The sequence below is a fragment of the Nothobranchius furzeri genome, chromosome 2 (genome assembly GCF_043380555.1).
Source record: "Nothobranchius furzeri strain GRZ-AD chromosome 2, NfurGRZ-RIMD1, whole genome shotgun sequence".
NCBI classification, from domain to species: Eukaryota; Metazoa; Chordata; class Actinopteri; order Cyprinodontiformes; family Nothobranchiidae; genus Nothobranchius; species Nothobranchius furzeri.
Genome location: NC_091742.1, coordinates 11,841,701 through 11,859,200, shown reverse-complemented (window position 1 = coordinate 11,859,200; position 17,500 = coordinate 11,841,701). Strand labels below are relative to the sequence as shown.

General features: G+C 42.7%; 3 protein-coding genes across 13 annotated transcripts in view; 2 read left to right on the top strand and 1 right to left on the bottom strand.

Annotated features, from left to right (window-relative positions):
• The window catches only part of syne2a (spectrin repeat containing, nuclear envelope 2a), a 110,948-nt gene extending 98,679 nt beyond the window's left edge, over positions 1-12,269 (bottom strand). For 9 of the 10 annotated variants that reach the window (XR_011516201.1, XM_054748117.2, XM_070544016.1 and 6 more), the window contains exons 1-2: positions 2,539-2,675; positions 2,250-2,379 (exon numbers count right to left, since the gene is read on the bottom strand). Coding sequence is in view for 9 of the 10 variants with exons in the window: in XM_054748117.2 (XP_054604092.2) it covers positions 2,250-2,325 (76 nt within the window). In the remaining variant the exon portion in view is untranslated. Of the gene's footprint in view, positions 1-2,249; positions 2,380-2,538; positions 2,676-12,115 lie in introns of those variants that run through there. The other variant, XM_070544005.1, reaches the window with a different exon arrangement.
• Positions 3,601-5,539, top strand: atp5mj (ATP synthase membrane subunit j). The gene is made up of 4 exons (XM_054748130.2): positions 3,601-3,728; positions 4,488-4,611; positions 4,919-4,939; positions 5,408-5,539. Exons 2-4 carry the CDS (start codon positions 4,488-4,490, stop codon positions 5,419-5,421), a joined length of 159 nt encoding a protein of 52 aa, XP_054604105.1. The 5' UTR covers positions 3,601-3,728; the 3' UTR covers positions 5,422-5,539.
• Positions 7,000-17,500, top strand: part of gareml (GRB2 associated, regulator of MAPK1-like) — a 17,308-nt gene continuing 6,807 nt past the window's right edge. The window contains exons 1-5 of one of the 2 annotated variants that reach the window (XM_054748128.2): positions 7,000-7,321; positions 9,386-9,526; positions 14,183-14,313; positions 14,425-14,590; positions 16,873-17,123. In XM_054748128.2, coding sequence (XP_054604103.2) covers positions 7,210-7,321; positions 9,386-9,526; positions 14,183-14,313; positions 14,425-14,590; positions 16,873-17,123 — 801 coding nt within the window. In that variant the 5' untranslated portion in view covers positions 7,000-7,209. Of the gene's footprint in view, positions 7,322-9,385; positions 9,527-14,182; positions 14,314-14,424; positions 14,591-16,872 lie in introns of both variants that reach the window. The other variant, XM_015947637.3, reaches the window with a different exon arrangement.

Genomic DNA, 17,500 nt, shown 5'->3' with positions numbered 1-17,500 from the left:
GTGACTGTTTGTGTATGGCTGTATATGTCCCTTCTCCTGGGACTTCTTTTGATTATATAGATCTTCATGTCCCCTCCCCCTGCCACACCTGGTGTGGAGTGCGGTGCCCTGGTCTGCCTGAATGTTCGTGGCTCCCGGGTCAGGGGGTTTAAGATTTTTTGCATCTGCCTGATCAATCCCGGTGGCTGCCTGGTGGAGTCTGGGTCCCGGGTCGCTGGGTCCCGGGCTCGGCCGTCTAGGGGGTGGGAGGCTGCGGGCGGGCCTGTGGGCTTGCCGCTGATATCTCCCGGGACACTGCCGGCTGCTGGTTGTGGCCCCTCGGGATGATCCTCTGTGCCTCTCGAGGGGTCTGGGGCCTTTCTGGTTGCAGCCTCCTTGGGGTTCCTGTGTTCTGGTAGCCTGGCCACGCTCCATTGGCGGCTCTCGGTTGTGGGGCGGGTTCTACCGTTGTCTTTCAAATGATCTCCACAGGCTACTGGACAATGAATGTGACATACTCTTGTTTCACTCTGTTGCATCATCCCACCCACCAGGCATATAGAGTGCCCTGATTGGCCCACAAAGCGGATAAAGCTCTGTGATTTGTTCACTAAGCAGATAGAGCACTATGATTGGCCCACCATTATGGACCAATCACAGCTCTTTATGTGTTTGAAACCCCTCTAGAGAGTTGTGATTGGCTAACCAGAGCGTGCCTAGACCAAACTTTGCAAAGCAAGAATTTGGTCTAGTTCACTAGGCTAGTGTTCTAGGGCAGCACCTGGATCTCTGGGACTTGGAGCTCCCTCCGTCTTCTACACATCTTTAGGGGGCAGATGTGTGGCCCCTCACACTCTCTATTGGACACTTTTATAGAGAAACCTTACATAAACAAGCGCGTGTACACACACATGGTGCTCTCATAAGTATGGGCTTGGGCACGTTCTTAAGGCTATGGTTGGCACTAAATGCACTGTGATTTATTATCGTGTGATTGTTCAGTTAAACAGTGTTGACTGTATATTTCTTCAAGTTAACGCAGTGATAGCTTGCTCCTGTTGTATTGTTGTGTGTCCCATTTTTTTAATTTATTTATTTTTATATATTTTCATTTCTCTTCTTTCTCTTTCTGCAGGTCTAGAAGCAGACTCTTGTTCATTATTGTTCATTTTTGTGGGAACCCCCCCCATCTTTTGTCTTTTCCTTTCTCTTTCACCTCTGACTCCGTGTCAGGTCGGAATTACAAAGCATTCAAAAACAATAACAAAAAAGTTTTAAGTATCAGGCGCGACATTAAAAGCAGACGCTTTGATGCTCCACCTGAGAGTAAATCTGTAAGGCTTGCCACCAGCATTCAGACATCAATTCTGTTTGCTTCACAGCCAGACAGGACACGGTAAAAAATTAAAATAAAAAAAGTTATATGCCCAAACAACTGAACCAAAATTAGATTTTATGCCTTAACAAAATCATTTTAACCAGAAAATTAACATAATGCTGAGTTTTTACATTTTAAGAAGATCCTATTTTAGAAATAATGTTAAAGCTCCTCAGGACTGGAATAAATTACCCGCTGAATTAAGATCCATCTCAACAATTCGTAAATTTTCCCGCACTGTTTATGCTTATGTAAAGCCAAGCTGTAGTTGCTTTGTTTAATCTTTACTATGATGATTTTGTGCATTCAATGGCTAACATGCTGTATTTCGTTGCCAAACTTTGTATTCAATTGGGATACTACTTCACTTTAGGTTTATTTACAATGTAATTTCTTGCCCTTATTTCTCTTTGAGTGCCTCACAGCAGTTTTATTTAATTTAATTTGGTATATAGGTATGTATGTACGTATGTACACTTGTTGGTATCTATGTATCCTTGCTTATGTGTTTATATTTACGTGTGTATATATATACATTTATACATATCGTTGATTTTACTATTATTTACTTTCCCCTTTTTTTTTTTTTTTTTTTTTTTTTATTTCTGTTACAACTTTCTAACTCTGCCACCTTATTTGTTATTGGTTGTGTTGTAGGAGGACCTGCTCGAAAACGAGATGTTACATCTCAAGCAGTTTATCCTCCTGAAAAACATAAGTTAAATAAATAAATAAATAAATAAATTCAGATATTTTTTGTTAATTACAAAACGCAAGCATCATAATAAGTGCATGTTTTCTGACCGTCTTTACGTTAGTGCAAACTTGATGAATGGTTGATTCTGGCTGCAGAGTCACTTTCCACATCTACATTAATACACACACGTCTGACCTTGGAGGAGCATGTGCACATCGTCGATGTCCATCGAAATTCCTCCGTCGTCTCTCTCCGCTCCACCTGAAGCCATGTCGCCTCCAAACACAGCACAAAAACAACCTCCAGAGATGAGTTAAGCCTCCATCTGGGAAACGGTTACAACAAAAACTGAACGTTTCCAAACAATAATAGCTGATTAGTCATGTCAGGAATCCTTACACACACCCTCGTGTTACCAGACACAAGCACACACATGCAAACACCTAAAGAGAAAAAGGAACACAGAAAGTTGTTTGGTACAAACCAATCCCACGTCTTAATCTTGCCTAAAGCAGGGCTGTAGGGCAGAAGCTCTGATGTCCTTTTAAACTGGCACAACTGTTGATTCTCAGCGCTGAGCGCCTACATCAGGGTCTGACCTTTAGGTGCTCATAAAGGAACAAGGTGCCTCCTGCCGATCAGAGCACGAGGACAGAAAAGAGCAGAAAGTTCTCTCTGCAGGACTCACACAAAGATGTGGAGGAGTCACTCGATGTTTGATACAGAAAGCAAAAGTTTAGTGCCTGCTGAGATTTCTTTTTCCTAAACTGCAGATAAAAACTGGAAGAGTTGAGAAAAGTGGAAGTGAGAAACACCTTTGAACTGGAGCAAACTTTCAGGTTTCTATATGTGGGGATTTTATGCCAAAGCTCCTACTGGGAAGTTAGTTTTTTACATGTTTGCAACTTATGTTCTGAAATAAAACCATTACAGTGATCTATTTCTGTTTTGTCCAGAGATAAAATGTCTAATTGTGAAAGTTTTTGTGAGTGTTAACAGAACAGCATGATACACAATGTCCTCTTTTACCCTTGGGATGTGTGCCAGAGTTTTATTTACTCATTCTCTCTGGTGAGCGCCGGTGGTCCGTGACTAGCTGCACACCTCAGATTCTCGCCTCGATGATGTTGGCAGAGGCTCAACAAGATACTCAATGTCAGTACAGCAGCCAGCGAACATACAAACTATATTCAATTCAATTTTAAAAAAATCTATTTTATGAAATTAGAGATGAAGCCCTCCACAGGATAAAATAAAGTTGTTAGTTTTATTAGACACCGCTTAGAGTAATTTAAAATATGAGCGATATGCTCAAACATTAAGGATGGAGGATTTATTTATTTACAGATTTGTTATTCCTGCACTACTGTGATTAAACTACTTAAAATAATAGACATGCTTTAAAATTAATATTAGGTTGTTATAGTTTAGGACTACCCTCATTATTTTCAGATCCAAAATCAAGAAAAGGAGAAAATTACATGTTTAGGAAGAGAGGTTAAGCCAACGCCTCTTTAGATGCTGTACATGTTCTCATCGTTAGATGGCGCTACGCACCAAATCAGGACTGCATTACAACACCGAGAAAAGCGGAGAACTCGCTTCCCCCTACGAGTCGACTTTGACGTTTAGCAGCAGCGGCTGTCTTGACCTTCCAACTGCAGCGTGATAAATGTAAGTTATATGTTTTAGTACAATATACACAGAGACGGTTGTCATAACCGAACAACACAATTCAAGTCCAAATGCCGATTTCAGACGAAGAAGTGGTTTCGTTCCGCGATTAGATGGCAGCTACACCTAGCTAGCACTTTAGCTAAATGCTACCAGTGGTTAGCCAAAACACGTCATAGTTTATTTCATTGGTTAGCTTTAGCCAGTTAAGTTTGTTACATATTTGATAATATAAAGAGCATATTTGTTCATTTAAGGATTGTCTTGACAGATTAGGTTGTCTAAAAGTAACAGGGACATCAGTTTAAGGTGAGAAGTTATAATCTGGCTGTAACTTTATTGTTAGCGTTAGCACAAACAGCGTGAGACCTGCATTCAACAAAGGTGAAACAATTTTCATATAACTTTCAGAATAGTTTTGATCTCTTTCCAACTTCTTGTGTTTAGACAGTCAGATAAACTGTTGCAGCTACGGGTCAGTCAGAGCAAGGCCCTGAGTCCACCAGCAGAAGCTCTCTACTTAAAGGATAAATAAATGAAATAAAAAAGTGCATGCTGTGATGAGTATAATATTAAAATGTTTGTTCTTCCATGATATCTGGCTTTTAAAGATAGGACCTTATCTATCTTTTTTCAAGATAGGATGTTGGTGCGTTAACCAGAATGAAGTTTTCTTGTCTGTGTTAAAGGAACCCTGAGGTTTTGCTTTAATATACAAACGATGAAGTACTTTAGTTTTATTTTTTAATCTCCCCATAGATGGCTGGCCGTGCTTTTACTAATTGGTGGTCTCTAATGAGGCCATACTACACTAAGGTACACCAGGAGTTGTGGGTTGGAGTCGGCATCATGGCATACCTCTACTACAAAATTTCCTACGGGGGTGAGTTTGATCTCTGTTGTTCCAAATGAATGAAACTTACTTATGTGATGATATTAAAACAGGAAAGATGCTCCTAGACCTTAATTCTAGCTCATGTTCCAAATCTAAGACAACCAGTTTGCACAGTGACTTCACTGTAAGCATGAATTTGTCATTCAACTTCTATCAAAACAGTCTCTTATTCTATAATTAGGTCACAAATGGTTTTTAGCTAAAATAATCTAGTTCTAAATAAAAGCACCATGATCTGTTCAGAACTTATTTACAGATCTTTAGTTGTGACTAATGTCTCGTTTGTTTTTTCTAGGTAAGAAGGCTGTGACGAGCAGTAAGTTGTCTAACATTTGTAATTCATGATCTATTATTATGCTTTAGTTGTAGAACTGCAGCAGCTGGTGTAGAAATTTCAGCTGAATATCCCAAAGTCTCACCTGATATACTGTTATTGGCTACTCATTTATACCATAACATCGCCTCGCCTCTGTCAGTGCGCCCCAGGGCAGCTGTGGCTACATCATAGCTCATCAAAAGTGTGTGTGAATGGATGAATGATACACTGTAGTGTAAAGTGCTTTGGAGTCCTTACTCTGAGAGGTGCTATACAAGTGCGGCTCATTTATCATTTAACATGAACATGATCTTGCAGTTGCATTTATTAACCACTAGATGTCACTGAATCTGAAGTTGCTTTCTGGGGGGAAAAAAATAAACAATTTTTCCTGGAATAAACTCCTAGAATGCATCTGCTTGATTGTGTGGAGATTGCCATCATTTAATTGTTTTTTCTGTTTTTCAGAGCCTGCACACTAACTTTTCCATCATGCGGAACGCCTCTTCTGTGATATACATCCCAAGTTCTTCAATCCTAAAATCCATCTTCCTATTTGAATTTTTGTTAATATGGATGAAATAAAATTATTATCCCAAATGTTGGTCTTTTTATTTCTTTTTATTACTATGGCAGACACTTACTATAAAATTCTGTTGTTTGCAATGATTACATAACATTTTTATTAGTTACTTTTGTGGAGATTAAAGCACCTTTCTGCCTTAAAGATGTAATTACATATGTGCATCTAGAGCTTTCACACTTATTACATGTCTCCTGTAGAGTAGCTGGTCTTTCTGCACGTGTGTTTTTCAGTGTTATCCACATTTTAGGAATGAGTGAACTATTCATAACCAACAAACCACAGTTTGGGTTTGTGTTTAATTGAACAGGGAATAAACCTCCCTGTTGCATGTTGCTGAATGGGTGTCGGTGTGGTTTGTGATTCTGGAAAAATCTATTAGGATTGAGTGAACTGTAGACATCCTGCGCAATTTCTCCCTTAAAATGATAAGACTAACCAAATGGTTGATTTTTGATGTGTTGATTATATTTATTTTGCAACTGGCAAGCTGTTAAATGTTTACTCCACTGTTAAGCTACGTCGTTAAAGTCTGGTCCATGCTTGGTTCTGTTGCAAGTTATTCTGTAAAAGGTTTGGTTCTTTTCTACAGCACAGTGCACTCGTCTGACTTCTTATGTCGTACCACATTTCCAAACAGAATGGAAACATCAAAACTTTGTGATTTATTAAAAGTCTTTGTGAATTCCGTGCTTAAAATAATTGGCTACCAACATGGAGTTGTAGAGTTGAAGCATTCCTCTTAGCTTCCATAAATCAGGAAAAGAAGATAGAATTGTAAGTAAGCTCTGCAATGCATCCCTGCTGGAACAAAGAAAGCCGTACTGAGTAGCTCTGGTTGAGGTAGTCCAGCTGCATCCATGAACACCGGGTGATGACATCCAGGAGCTGTTTGGTTTTTGAATGACTAAGATTTGAAAAGTTTGTTTCTGTTGTTTTTGGTATGGAGGCCGATTCAGCTGTTGTCTCTTCTAACCTGGCCTGTTTGATTCTACACACAACTATTCCCATAAGGAAGCATGGGGCTGACTAACCATCTTCTAAGACAAATGCATAAAAATCCCTTCACTAATCAAAGTTCCACATTTCTCTGAGAACATTCCATGTTCATTTTATCACACGCGGTCCTAACTCTGCTTAGTTTTCACTTAAAAGTAGCCAAACTTTGTCTTGATTATTTCAAACTCACATCAGTTTTCTCGCCTTTTATCTCAGATTTTCTTTATTTTTCCTGGATTTAGTTGTTTTGCTTGTTTGCATCTTGTCACCATTCATCAGTCTGCCTGAAATGTTTATTATATCTGCTCTGACTTTAGTTTCTATGATCCTGAAGCTTCAGGAAAAAGATCTGGAAGCCTTTCCAAAACATGCCCAGATAACCGGCCTTTTCTACCATCTACTCACAGTTTAGTAACCAGGAGAGTAGCTGGTTAGCCGCACGTAAACGTTTGACTAGCTGACTCGGATGTGTGGGGGAGGCAGCGGGCGAAAGGTGGACGAGAGAGGCTCGCGCGCCCTCACTCCGCTCGCGCGCACCGACCGAGAACTACGCTCTCCTCTTCTACGTTCAAACAAGGCGAAACTCTTTGCCGTCATCCCACCACCGTCCTCCTCTTCATCGTCACCATCGCTACTACCATCACCGTTACCGTCACTGCTCTCTCCGGTACCGTGATGCCCCGGGAGGATGGAGAAGTTGTCGGTGAGCCTGTCGGAGATCACTTGGAGCCCGTTGGGGCTGCCGCTGGACGCGGTGGTCGGCAAGTTCCGGCTGCCCACCCTGGTCCGTTTGGCCCACGGTAAGAACCGGACATTTGTGCGGTGCTTCTGCACCGGTTCAAACTTTTCCACCGTCAGAAAACTCTCTATTACCGACACTAGAATTAGAGTTATTACGACTAAAACAGCAAACGACGGTTAACGGAGCGTGCAGCGTCGTCGAAGAAGTGTTTGTGTTGTTGTGTTTGCATTAAACTGGAAGATTATGACTCTTACGTGCAGGCGTTTAACTGGAAGACTTTAAAGATGTCAAAATAGGCGAGAAACCGTTTCCGCCTGTGACTTTCAAAATAAATGTATTGGCTTTCAAAAGGTTAATAATAAAAACGACGCTGTGGGAGAAAAGTGAAAAATAATCAACTATTGAAATTCACTTGTAAACCGGTTAGTCTGATAGGTCTACGTTAAAGCAGAACTGCTAAATGAAAGCCAGTTACTCACATATAGTATTGCTTAATCAACTGTAATTTGAAAAACGCAATAATTGTTTTAGGCTGATTCTAGAAAAAATATCAACTTTTGTCATTTAAGTATTTAATACCCAACTAGACTTATAAAATAAAAAATATTAAATAAACTGGCTGCTCTTGGAACTTCTGCCTTTTAAAATTGTTAAAAAATTAAGAAAAACAAATGGTTTTGATTATGTGGGATCAAATTAAACTAGTGTTAATTTCATACAGCAGTTAGGTAGCTATTATTAATTCTTTTTTCTTTATTAAATATAAGATATTTAGTTAGAATGAGTGTCTCAATTGCAGAAACCACATTGCTTGCTCTTATTTTGAAAGGACTGTATCTCTGTATGGCTGTATTTCCGTTATTTTGTCGCTTAAATCTCTCCACCTTGCTGCATTTATAATGCCGTCGTCTTAACGTGACCTGTGTTTATATTTTGCGTGTATGTTATAGTTTTTATTTGCTCCTTCAGCAGCAGATATGGTTACTTTACTTTGGGAACGGCTGACGGGTGTCATGGCCAAAGTTGTTCCAGGTCCAGGAGGCCTAGAAAGCCACAAAGTGTCTGTTGTGCTGCTGAAGTGCTGCTCAATTCTTTTCATATGTAAATGCTGTAATCTGTCGGTGAATGTGGTGAATACTAACGAGCAGCGAACACGGGGCAAGTCTCCAACTTTTCCTGGTTGGACTAAAGTGCGCACCAGAAATCCGTAAATGACGCATCTGGAGGCGCGCGTTCTGTTCAGCGGGTGTTTAATTACCGCACTAAAGTTACCCTGCAGCGTTTGCACGGTTACGCAGCCCAGGTGAGAGTTGGGCTAATTATTTACGACATGGAAGCGATTTGAGTCCCTTCACCAACAGATCTGTATGCATCGGGAGGTGGGCCGCGTGACGCCGTCATTTAATGGGGAGTTTCCAGCAGCATCATGAATGCTCCAGATATTAAATGATTAGATTAGCCAGACGCATTGTGACAAGTGCTTCAAACGAAATTCTCATACATCAACTGAGCAGTGAAGCGAACCGTGACTGTGCGTCACTTCCGCACTGAAACAGGTCATCCAGGCTTTCCAGATTGTGGGAATCGCGCTGATAATTCATGATCTGGGAAAACTGTCGCAATTTGAACCGGATTTTATTCAAACTTCTTCCAGTTTTGGTCACGAGTTTACATTCCTGCAGCTACAGCTGAGTGTGCTGTCTGATTGAATTGTACCACTGTGCCATCAGTGGAAATCAATGCAGTTGTGTTCGTAGGCAAGCTGCAGCACTGTGTGTGTGTGTGTGTGTGTGTGTGTGTGTGTGTGTGTGTGTGTGTGTGTGTGTGTGTGTGTGTGTGTGTGTGTGTGTGTGTGTGTGTGTGTGTGTGTGTGTGTGTGTGTGTGTGTGTGTGTGTGTGTGAGATAACAGGCTGCCAGCTGCAATGGTCTGGATGAGTATAGGTTAGGGGGTGGTGAACCGTCACTGATGCTGATAATTATGAACACTGAGCCCTGATTGCTCGTGTGTGGGCATGTGAGGGCCTTTTAACACTTTCCCTCCCCGAATTCCCAAGTGAGACATAAAAAGTAAAACCACCTCCCACCAGAGGCTCTGGTTGAACTCCTTCTTTGGTGCTGCAGGTGAATGTGTGGAGGGTCTGTCTGAGGAGGATGTGGTGCTTCTGCACTCCTGCCGTCAGTGGACCACGGTGACGGCCCACAGCTTAGAGGAAGGACACTACGTGATCGGACCCAAGATCGACATTCCGCTGCAGTACCAGGGTGAGAGCGTGCACGCCCACATGCATGGATATGGAACACTACGGCATTGATCATTCATTAACATGCCCCCCCCCCCCCCCCCCAATTAAAAAAAACTCAGTTAAAGTTTAGTCTCCTTTATAAGAATACACATTTTCCATAAAATGCTAAATTCCCCTGGGGTAAAGGTAAATAGTCCTTCTCCCCTCTCCACAGGTTAACTTTCTGATATTTAAGCTAGTTTAGTTTGATTATGTGATTAACAATGCAGCATATCCCAGCTTCAAGGACTGTTCAATGTTTTCTGTGGAGGAAGTCTAATAGTTAATTCCAGCTGTTGAAGCTCAGGCTCAGTGTTCAGGGAGTGGTACACTCGTTTGAATAATACATTTGCAGCGGCCTCTAGTAGGAATGAATGCCTTGTAAGTTGTTCTCAGAGGTAAAAATACACAGGTGCACCATTCCTAGGAACTAAGAGTTACCCACATCCCAGCAGTTTTAAAAACCCGGTTACTACACCTGGGGTAACCTTTTTCTAACCCGAATGTTTGGTCGTGTAAACGCATATCGGGATATCCCCGTCTTGTATGCGCCAGAACACCGGAAGTAAACAACAAGTTGGGAGCAACATGGCGAGTCGCGGCACAGCACCACACTTTTGGAGTGACGAGGAAACCTCTGTCTTCATCGATCTGGTGAAAAGTATGAACATTATATCTTTCGTTGACGGCCGAAAGTACAGAGACAGCGAAATATACAAGAAGGTAACCGAAAAGAATGAACCGGAAATGACGGATATTGCGTCTTGACGTATTCCATACGTCCTGACGCTACCCCAACGTCCGCATTTAAATCGAGTTATGCAAGTTAGGGGTAACTCTTTCTATGTTTGCTTGTAAACGGGTTATTCTGATCAACTCAGAAACCCGAATACCGACCTTAACCCCATCATAACCCGGATATTGGCTGCATGTAAACGTAGTCACAGTGTGCATCCTGTCAGTGTGACCCGATTGATCATGCGCCCTGGCTACTCGGCCAAGGGAGATGTCCGTTTGGCTGACTGGTTAGCGTGCGTGACTCTCACCCAAGAATCTGGGGATCGGATTCTGATTGGACCATATTTTTATATCTGCCTCAGATCTCTGAAGAACTCACAGCATTGACGGCTTCAGCAACGCTGTGCCACTCCATGGATTTTCACTTATTTGTTTTGCAAAAGCACTTCCGTTCATTTCTCCACCTCACCCACAGGTGCCTCAATTTCTGCCTCCTTGATCCGCGGTCGCCATCGTTAATGGTGAATGCTGCAACGAGCCGGCTTATGTATACGCACGAGATCCACAAGGCACTTTGCATTGACCATTTATGGCAGAAAGTGGGCGTGTCGAGGGCGGGATGTAATCCAGAAACACCTGAGCACATTTCTAGGTAGTTTGTGATTTATAAAGCGGAGATAGCGTGAAGTTGTGCGTACTCCATGTTTTATAAGTCACAAACCTGCTTGGCGTAAGTACATTTTCTTTGCTGAGCCTAAGTACGGCTTAAGTAAGGATTCTACGCAACGTTTTGTATATGAGACCCCCAGTCTTTCCCTGTCTCACTGCCTTCTCAACCTGAAATAAAAATAATTAAAACGTTTAATCCCTGATTTGAGACCTAAAAGTAATTATGCTTTTAACAAGCAGACACATGATTAAAATAGAGCTCAGTGTTTAACTTTCTAGATTATCAAACACGCTGATAACACATGCTGATGCAGCTATAACCCAGGCTTGGTGATGAGGGATTTAAGGCTTTGTTTCACCTTTTGTAACAAAACACGACCAGCCTTACTATCCAGGTACTGACGAGCTTCAGATCTTTTACGGTTGTTTATCACCTCACCAGAAAGTAGCTAAAATGCTACTCCAATGTTAGCTCTGGCCAGATTTCCATGCCATCCTCCACCCCTCTAGTGCAGTAGGCAGAGCCGTGACCGCTGGTGTTCCTATAGTTTACGCCTCATAAAGACATAAAAAGTGGATTAGTGCTAATGGGTGGCATCATTCCTTTTATGGTCTTCATGTAAACAAACGCCGGACCGGAAGTAGGTTGCATGCTTCGTGCAGCAGATCCTGGGGGCTCGGATTAAGGTTGATACTTTTGGACTGACCAGAAAGTTCTGCTGCTCCAGAAGTTGGAATCTGAGAGTTTAGCAGGGTGAGCCTTTGCTAGTTTGTTATGAATGTAGATATAAAAGTAAAATATCTGAAGAACCATCAAATGGATTTTACTGAAACAGTCAGAAAGTCTCCACTAGATGAACATCTGGTTAACTTTTAGAGTCAGCTTGACTCCAGATCACTGCTACAGCTCGTTGACTTGGCTGTTTTTTTTCTTTAAGATTTTCTGAAAACACGATTTTTTGATCTTTGTTTTCAAACTCCAAATATCAAAGACAGTCGGTGCATTGTTGTTTATGGTTCTGATTCTGCTCTGCAGGAAACAACAAGGTGAATAAACAGATTTATGATCATTAAAAAAGATAAAAGTAATAATTAGCAGGGCTAAGTAATGCATTTCCAGCATTTAGTTCAAACACACTTGCTGCTGCATCACTCATCTAACCTGCTACCATGTGACCTCCTCCTGGCTCCTCCTGGCCACTGACTTGTGGTCTTCCTGCTGAATGGGTCTAGTCGGTATGACCTCACCGGAGCTCATCTGCACATTCCCATTGTTCCGTCTCCGTACAGTCACATTATTTGCTGTGTAACTGGATCTTAATGCCTCCTCTCTGTTGCTTCCTCCACTGATGCATCGCTGATGTCACCTCCCGCTCCCGCCGCCTCTCAGACTCTGTTTTGGAGGAAAGGAAGAACGTTTGTTCGGGATGCTGAGATCATCGTCATTTAACACATTTTACTTTTTTAGTGTCGAAGTCATAAACAAGTTTTCTTACTGCATGTTCCAAATATAATAAGAAAAGACGAATGAAGTAGATTAGAGTTGCAAAAACAAAATAAAAGCAGCACGACTTTATTCAGGACTGCATTAGGAGACACGAGTAACCTGGACCTGAAGCATGCAGACTTTTAGTTTCTACAGGAAAAAGCTTGACAAGTGCAACTTAAAGAAGACAAAACGTTCTTTTCTTTCACCTTAAAGGAACTTCTTTGACTAATTTTAATTAAAATACAAGTTTACAGTAAATCAGCCATTTTTATAGCCTGCCTGTAGAGCTGCTTGCAGCTAAGTTTAAAGGGAACAGTGAGACTCTCGCCTCACTCCCTCTCTTCTACTTGGCAATCTTTGAGATGAATGTGCACACACACACGCGCGCGCACACACACACACACACATTAGCTTGTAAATGAAAACTCAACAAAGAGGAATGAAACGTTTTTATCGTTTTTTATCTGATACAAAAACCAAAGATTGGAAAGATAAGCTCAACTGTTCAACATCTATTCAAATAGAAACAATTCAATCAGAAAAAACTTAACATTTTTATGATTTTTTTTGTTTCTAACTCAATTTTAAAAAGCATGCATGTTTACATTTAATGAAAATGATAAAAAGCCCTTTTTCCCCAAGCCCCAACCTGCAGAGGTCTGTAAACCGGATGTAGCGCTTATGCCCATGAAGATTACTTATGTCTTTTTAATTACTGCAGGTGTTTTGGCATCGGAAATCCTCTCCAGTGATGAGCTAACGTCTGTGAGATGACTTCATACAGGAAGTCTAAATAAGCCTAGGATGAGAGCAATATAGGTTTCTCCCCTGGGGATGGACAGCAGGATGTCTCCCTCCTCCTCCTCATCTCTCGTCAGTCAGAATCCTCCTCGTCCTCATCCGTGAGAGGCAGAGACAGAGGTGTGGAGGACAGAAAAGCTGAATGGTCCTTTGTCCCAAACTGGTTTTAGGAATGAACACGGTCCTCCTTGTCATCTAGGAAAAGCAGCCAGAGCTTCTATGTGTACATATTTCTATCTGAGTTATGATCAGTAACTGTTTGTGTCATTAAATCATAATAATCTTTGTTTGTTTTAAACCGTTCACTCAGGCTGTCGCTGGTAGAGAGGAGAGGGAGGCGATGATGAAAATCGCTCCTTTCAGGAATGTCTTTGGTGCTGGTGTAGGCGATGGGGGAGTTTTGTATTCTGCTCTGCCTCCAAAACAAAATTAAGATGTTTTTCTGTGCACATAAACGTCCGACTCAGCGAAACGGGAGGTCCTCTCTGAAACAGTTAAATGTGGACAAATAGAGAAATGTGCAGATTTTAGGAACCTTTTTACATTCCATAAATGCATTTTTTATTTGTCTGATTAAACAGTCATCAGAAATAACGTTAGTCTCAACAAGAGAACTTAAGAGAGTGCTGCTGTGGAAGGGTTACAGACGGGGGAGGAGAGAGATGTTCTAAGAGAAAGAGTTTTATGTGTGAGCGTCTCCATGGTGATGTGTCTCTGCTCTGCGTGAAAATAGGGGTCCTTTATTGGTTGCTATGCCAACTCTTTCGGTTGTTGATGGGCTTGGAGCTGGTGCCAGGTCATAGGTCGCAGTAGTGAAAGTACCTGCATGCTGAAGGAAAACCTTCATCGTTATACTGTGCTTCTTTCTTTTTGCCGTCCTTTTTCTGTATCAGTTTTTCTCCTTTAACCCTCCTCTCCTTCCTTCTTCATCGTCTGAAGGTAAATTCAAGTTACTGGATGAAGACCGTGACGTCAGAGATCCGGTCCAGTATTTCTCCAGTGTGGAAGAAGTTGCCGGAGTCTTCCCTGATCGGGTCTTTGTTATGGAGGCGATCACTTTCAGTGTCAAGGTTAGCTCCAGCCACTCCCATTCCTTTTCTTTGTTTACTACTAATGTGAAGCCAGCAGAATAGTCATGATCCAGCATGGCGAGCATATTTACAAGCACACGGGTCTTCCAGGTGGTTTCGGGGGAGTTCAGTGAGGACAGCGAGCCCTACAGCTTCACTCTGCAGGCGGGGGATGAGCTGTCACTCATGGGGAAGGCGGAGCTTCTCTGTGCCACGCCCCCAAGGGAGAAGACTGGTCTGAGCGCACTCCTGCGACGCCTGGGAAAGACTCCCAGAAGTAAGCAGATGGCAGATTTCTGACTTGTTTTTTAATTGGAGACCCGAGGAATGAGTGTCGGTAATGTAACAGAAGAGGGATTACTGAAGTTGGAGATGGAATCACCATCTGGCTGTCTTAAAACACAAATCTCAGTAAAATGTGATAAAACAATCAATAGTATAGTGTGGGACGCAAAGGGCCTGCTTCACTCTCAATCATGGCTGATGTGCTCTTGAGCACGGCACTGAATTAATCAAAGCTGCTCCCTGGGCCTTTCTGCCCAGGAGTGTGTTCAGGTCCTCTAGTGTGTGTACATGTGTTTGTGTGTATGTGCGTGCGCGCATAAGTGTGCGTGTGTGTGACTATGTGTGTGGATGCGTGCACGTGTTTATGTGTGTGTGTGTGTGTGTGTGTGTGTGCGTACGTGCATGTGTTTGTGCATGTGTGTGTTTGTATGTTTGTGTTTGCACATATAAGTGTGTGTGTGTATCTGTGTGCATGCATGTTTGTGTGTGTGTGTTTATGAGTGTGCATGTGCATGCATGTGTGCATGGCTGCATGTGCATATGTTTGTGTTTGTGTGTGCACGCGCATTTGTATGTGTGTGTGTTTGTGGGTGGATGCGTGTGTGTGTGCATGCATGTGTTTGTACATGTGTGTATTTGTGTGTGTGTATCTGTGTGCGTGTGTGTATCTGTGTGCGTGTGTGTTTATGTGTCTGAGTGTGTGTGTGTGTGTGTGTGTGTGTGTGTGTGTGACCATTTTTATGTGTGTGTGTTTGTGTATATATGGGAGTGTGTGTGTGTGTGTGTGTGTGTGTTTGTGTATGTGTGGGTGTGTGTGGGTGGATGCGTGTGAGTGTGTGTGTGTGTGTGTGTGTGTGTGTGTGTGTGTATGTGTGTTTATGTATGTGTGTGAGTGTGTGAGTGTGTGTGTGTGTTTGTGTGTGCGCGCGCATTTGAATGTGTGTGTGTGTTTGTGGGTGGATGCGTGTGTGTGTGCATGCATGTGTTTGTGCATGTGTGTATTTGTGTGTGTGTATCTGTGTGCATGCATGTTTTTGTGTGTGTTATGTGTCTGAGTGTGTGTGTGTGTGTGTGTGTGTGTGTGTGTGTGTGTGTGTGTGTGTGTGTGTGTGTGTGAGCACGTTTATGTGTGTGTGTGTGTGTGTGTGTGTGTGTGTGTGTGTGTGTGTGTGTGTGTGTGTGTGTGTGAGCACGTTTCTGTGTGTGTGTTTGTGTATATATGAGAGTATGTGTGTGTGTGTGTGTGTGTGTGTGTGTGTGTGAATGACTTGAGATGATTCCCAGAATGTTAAATTTTAAAGATAAATAATTTATAAAGTTTTTATTTTTATTTTCTGATATAAATTTGGTTGAAACAAGTTTTCTAAAATAGTGGCAACAAAAGATGAAACAAAACTTAGTCTGGTTTGTTTCTAAGCTGTCAGACAGGCGTGGCTGTGGAGTGGAGACGAGGATGCTCTCCACCTTGTAGAGGAATACACGAGTAAATCATTTTGAGGATTTCGTCATCTGCAGTTATTTTAAAGATTCAGAGAAGTAGGAGGGACCAGGCTAAGAATCAATCCTGAGTGGTTCTAATCTAAAGCCCCTCTGGCTGCGCTGCATTAATAAAAAATGTTTAGACTCAGTGTCTGAAAAACATTTAATCACACCTATAGACACAATCCTGAAAAGACTCTGACCTTAACTTGACTCAGGTTCATCCACGATGACTTGAGCTGAAGCGGAAAACTGTCTCGTAATCTGAAGAATCTGAAATTCTTTTTGGAAAACACGACCACTCTTTGCTTCGGGCTAAAACGTTCGAGAAACGCCGTCTGAGAAAACATTTCACCACAGAAATCAACTGCTCTCCTGATTCTCGGAGTTGTTAAAGGAAGATGTGATGCAACTCGCTGGTAAACGAGCCGGCGTCTCACTGGTAGTCGGTCAAAATCATATTTTCTCTAAAAAACGATACAGGATGTCAGTCTTAGTGTTTATTTATATTGTATTTGTGAGGGTTTGAATCAATCATAGGACTTTAGCGGTCAGTTCTTACTAAACAAAAGTCAGTTTTTACATTTTAAAGTTGAAAATAGGAAAGAAAGTCCAACAAAAAAGGAGCTGGCTTTGTTTCATCACAATATTCCACAAATATTTCAGACATTTTATCAGAAAAACGAGATCATAAATCATTATTTTTATGTATTATTTTAGCTGAGTTAAGGTTAGTTTCCTGACAGACTAATGTGTTTGTGCATGGTTTTTACACCCCTGACCTTGTCTTCTCAGGTAAAACCCCCTGCCTGGTCTGCATGAACCATCGCACCAATCAGAGCGTCAGCCTGCCGTTTGGTTGCCGTGGACGCTTTTGCACGCGCTCCCCTTTAGAGCAAGGCATGCTGGGAGGGGAGCACACCATACGCAGCATCATCGAGAGAGTTCGCCTCCCCGTCAACGTGTCTGTGCCGTCACGGCCGCCGAGGAACACCTACGATCGCCACGCGGTGAGGGAAGGCCACCGCTACAAGCTGCTCAACATCGTAAGCAAGACGGTGGTGCTCTGTTTGGTGCTCCGCCGACAGGAAGTCTCTCCCTCCCACTTCCTGCTGCTACGCTGCATGCCCCGTTTCAACGTGGCCGAGGCGTCTGCTCACACCGCGGCCCTGGAGAGCCTTCTGCTGCGGCACGCCTTTGATCCGGACGCCTACTCCCGTGCTGTTAGAGAAACCCGGCCAGAGTTGGAGTGCATGACGGAGGAGAGCGTGAGCCCACGGCGCTCTCGCGTGTGCGTGTCGGGCCAGGACTCCCTGGCGCCGGCGCTGCAGCACCTCTCCTTGTGCGGGTATGTGGGCGGGGTTTCAGAAAGCATGTCACAGCGCTGCAGAGACTCTCTTGGAGAGCGGCTGGGGGACAGACC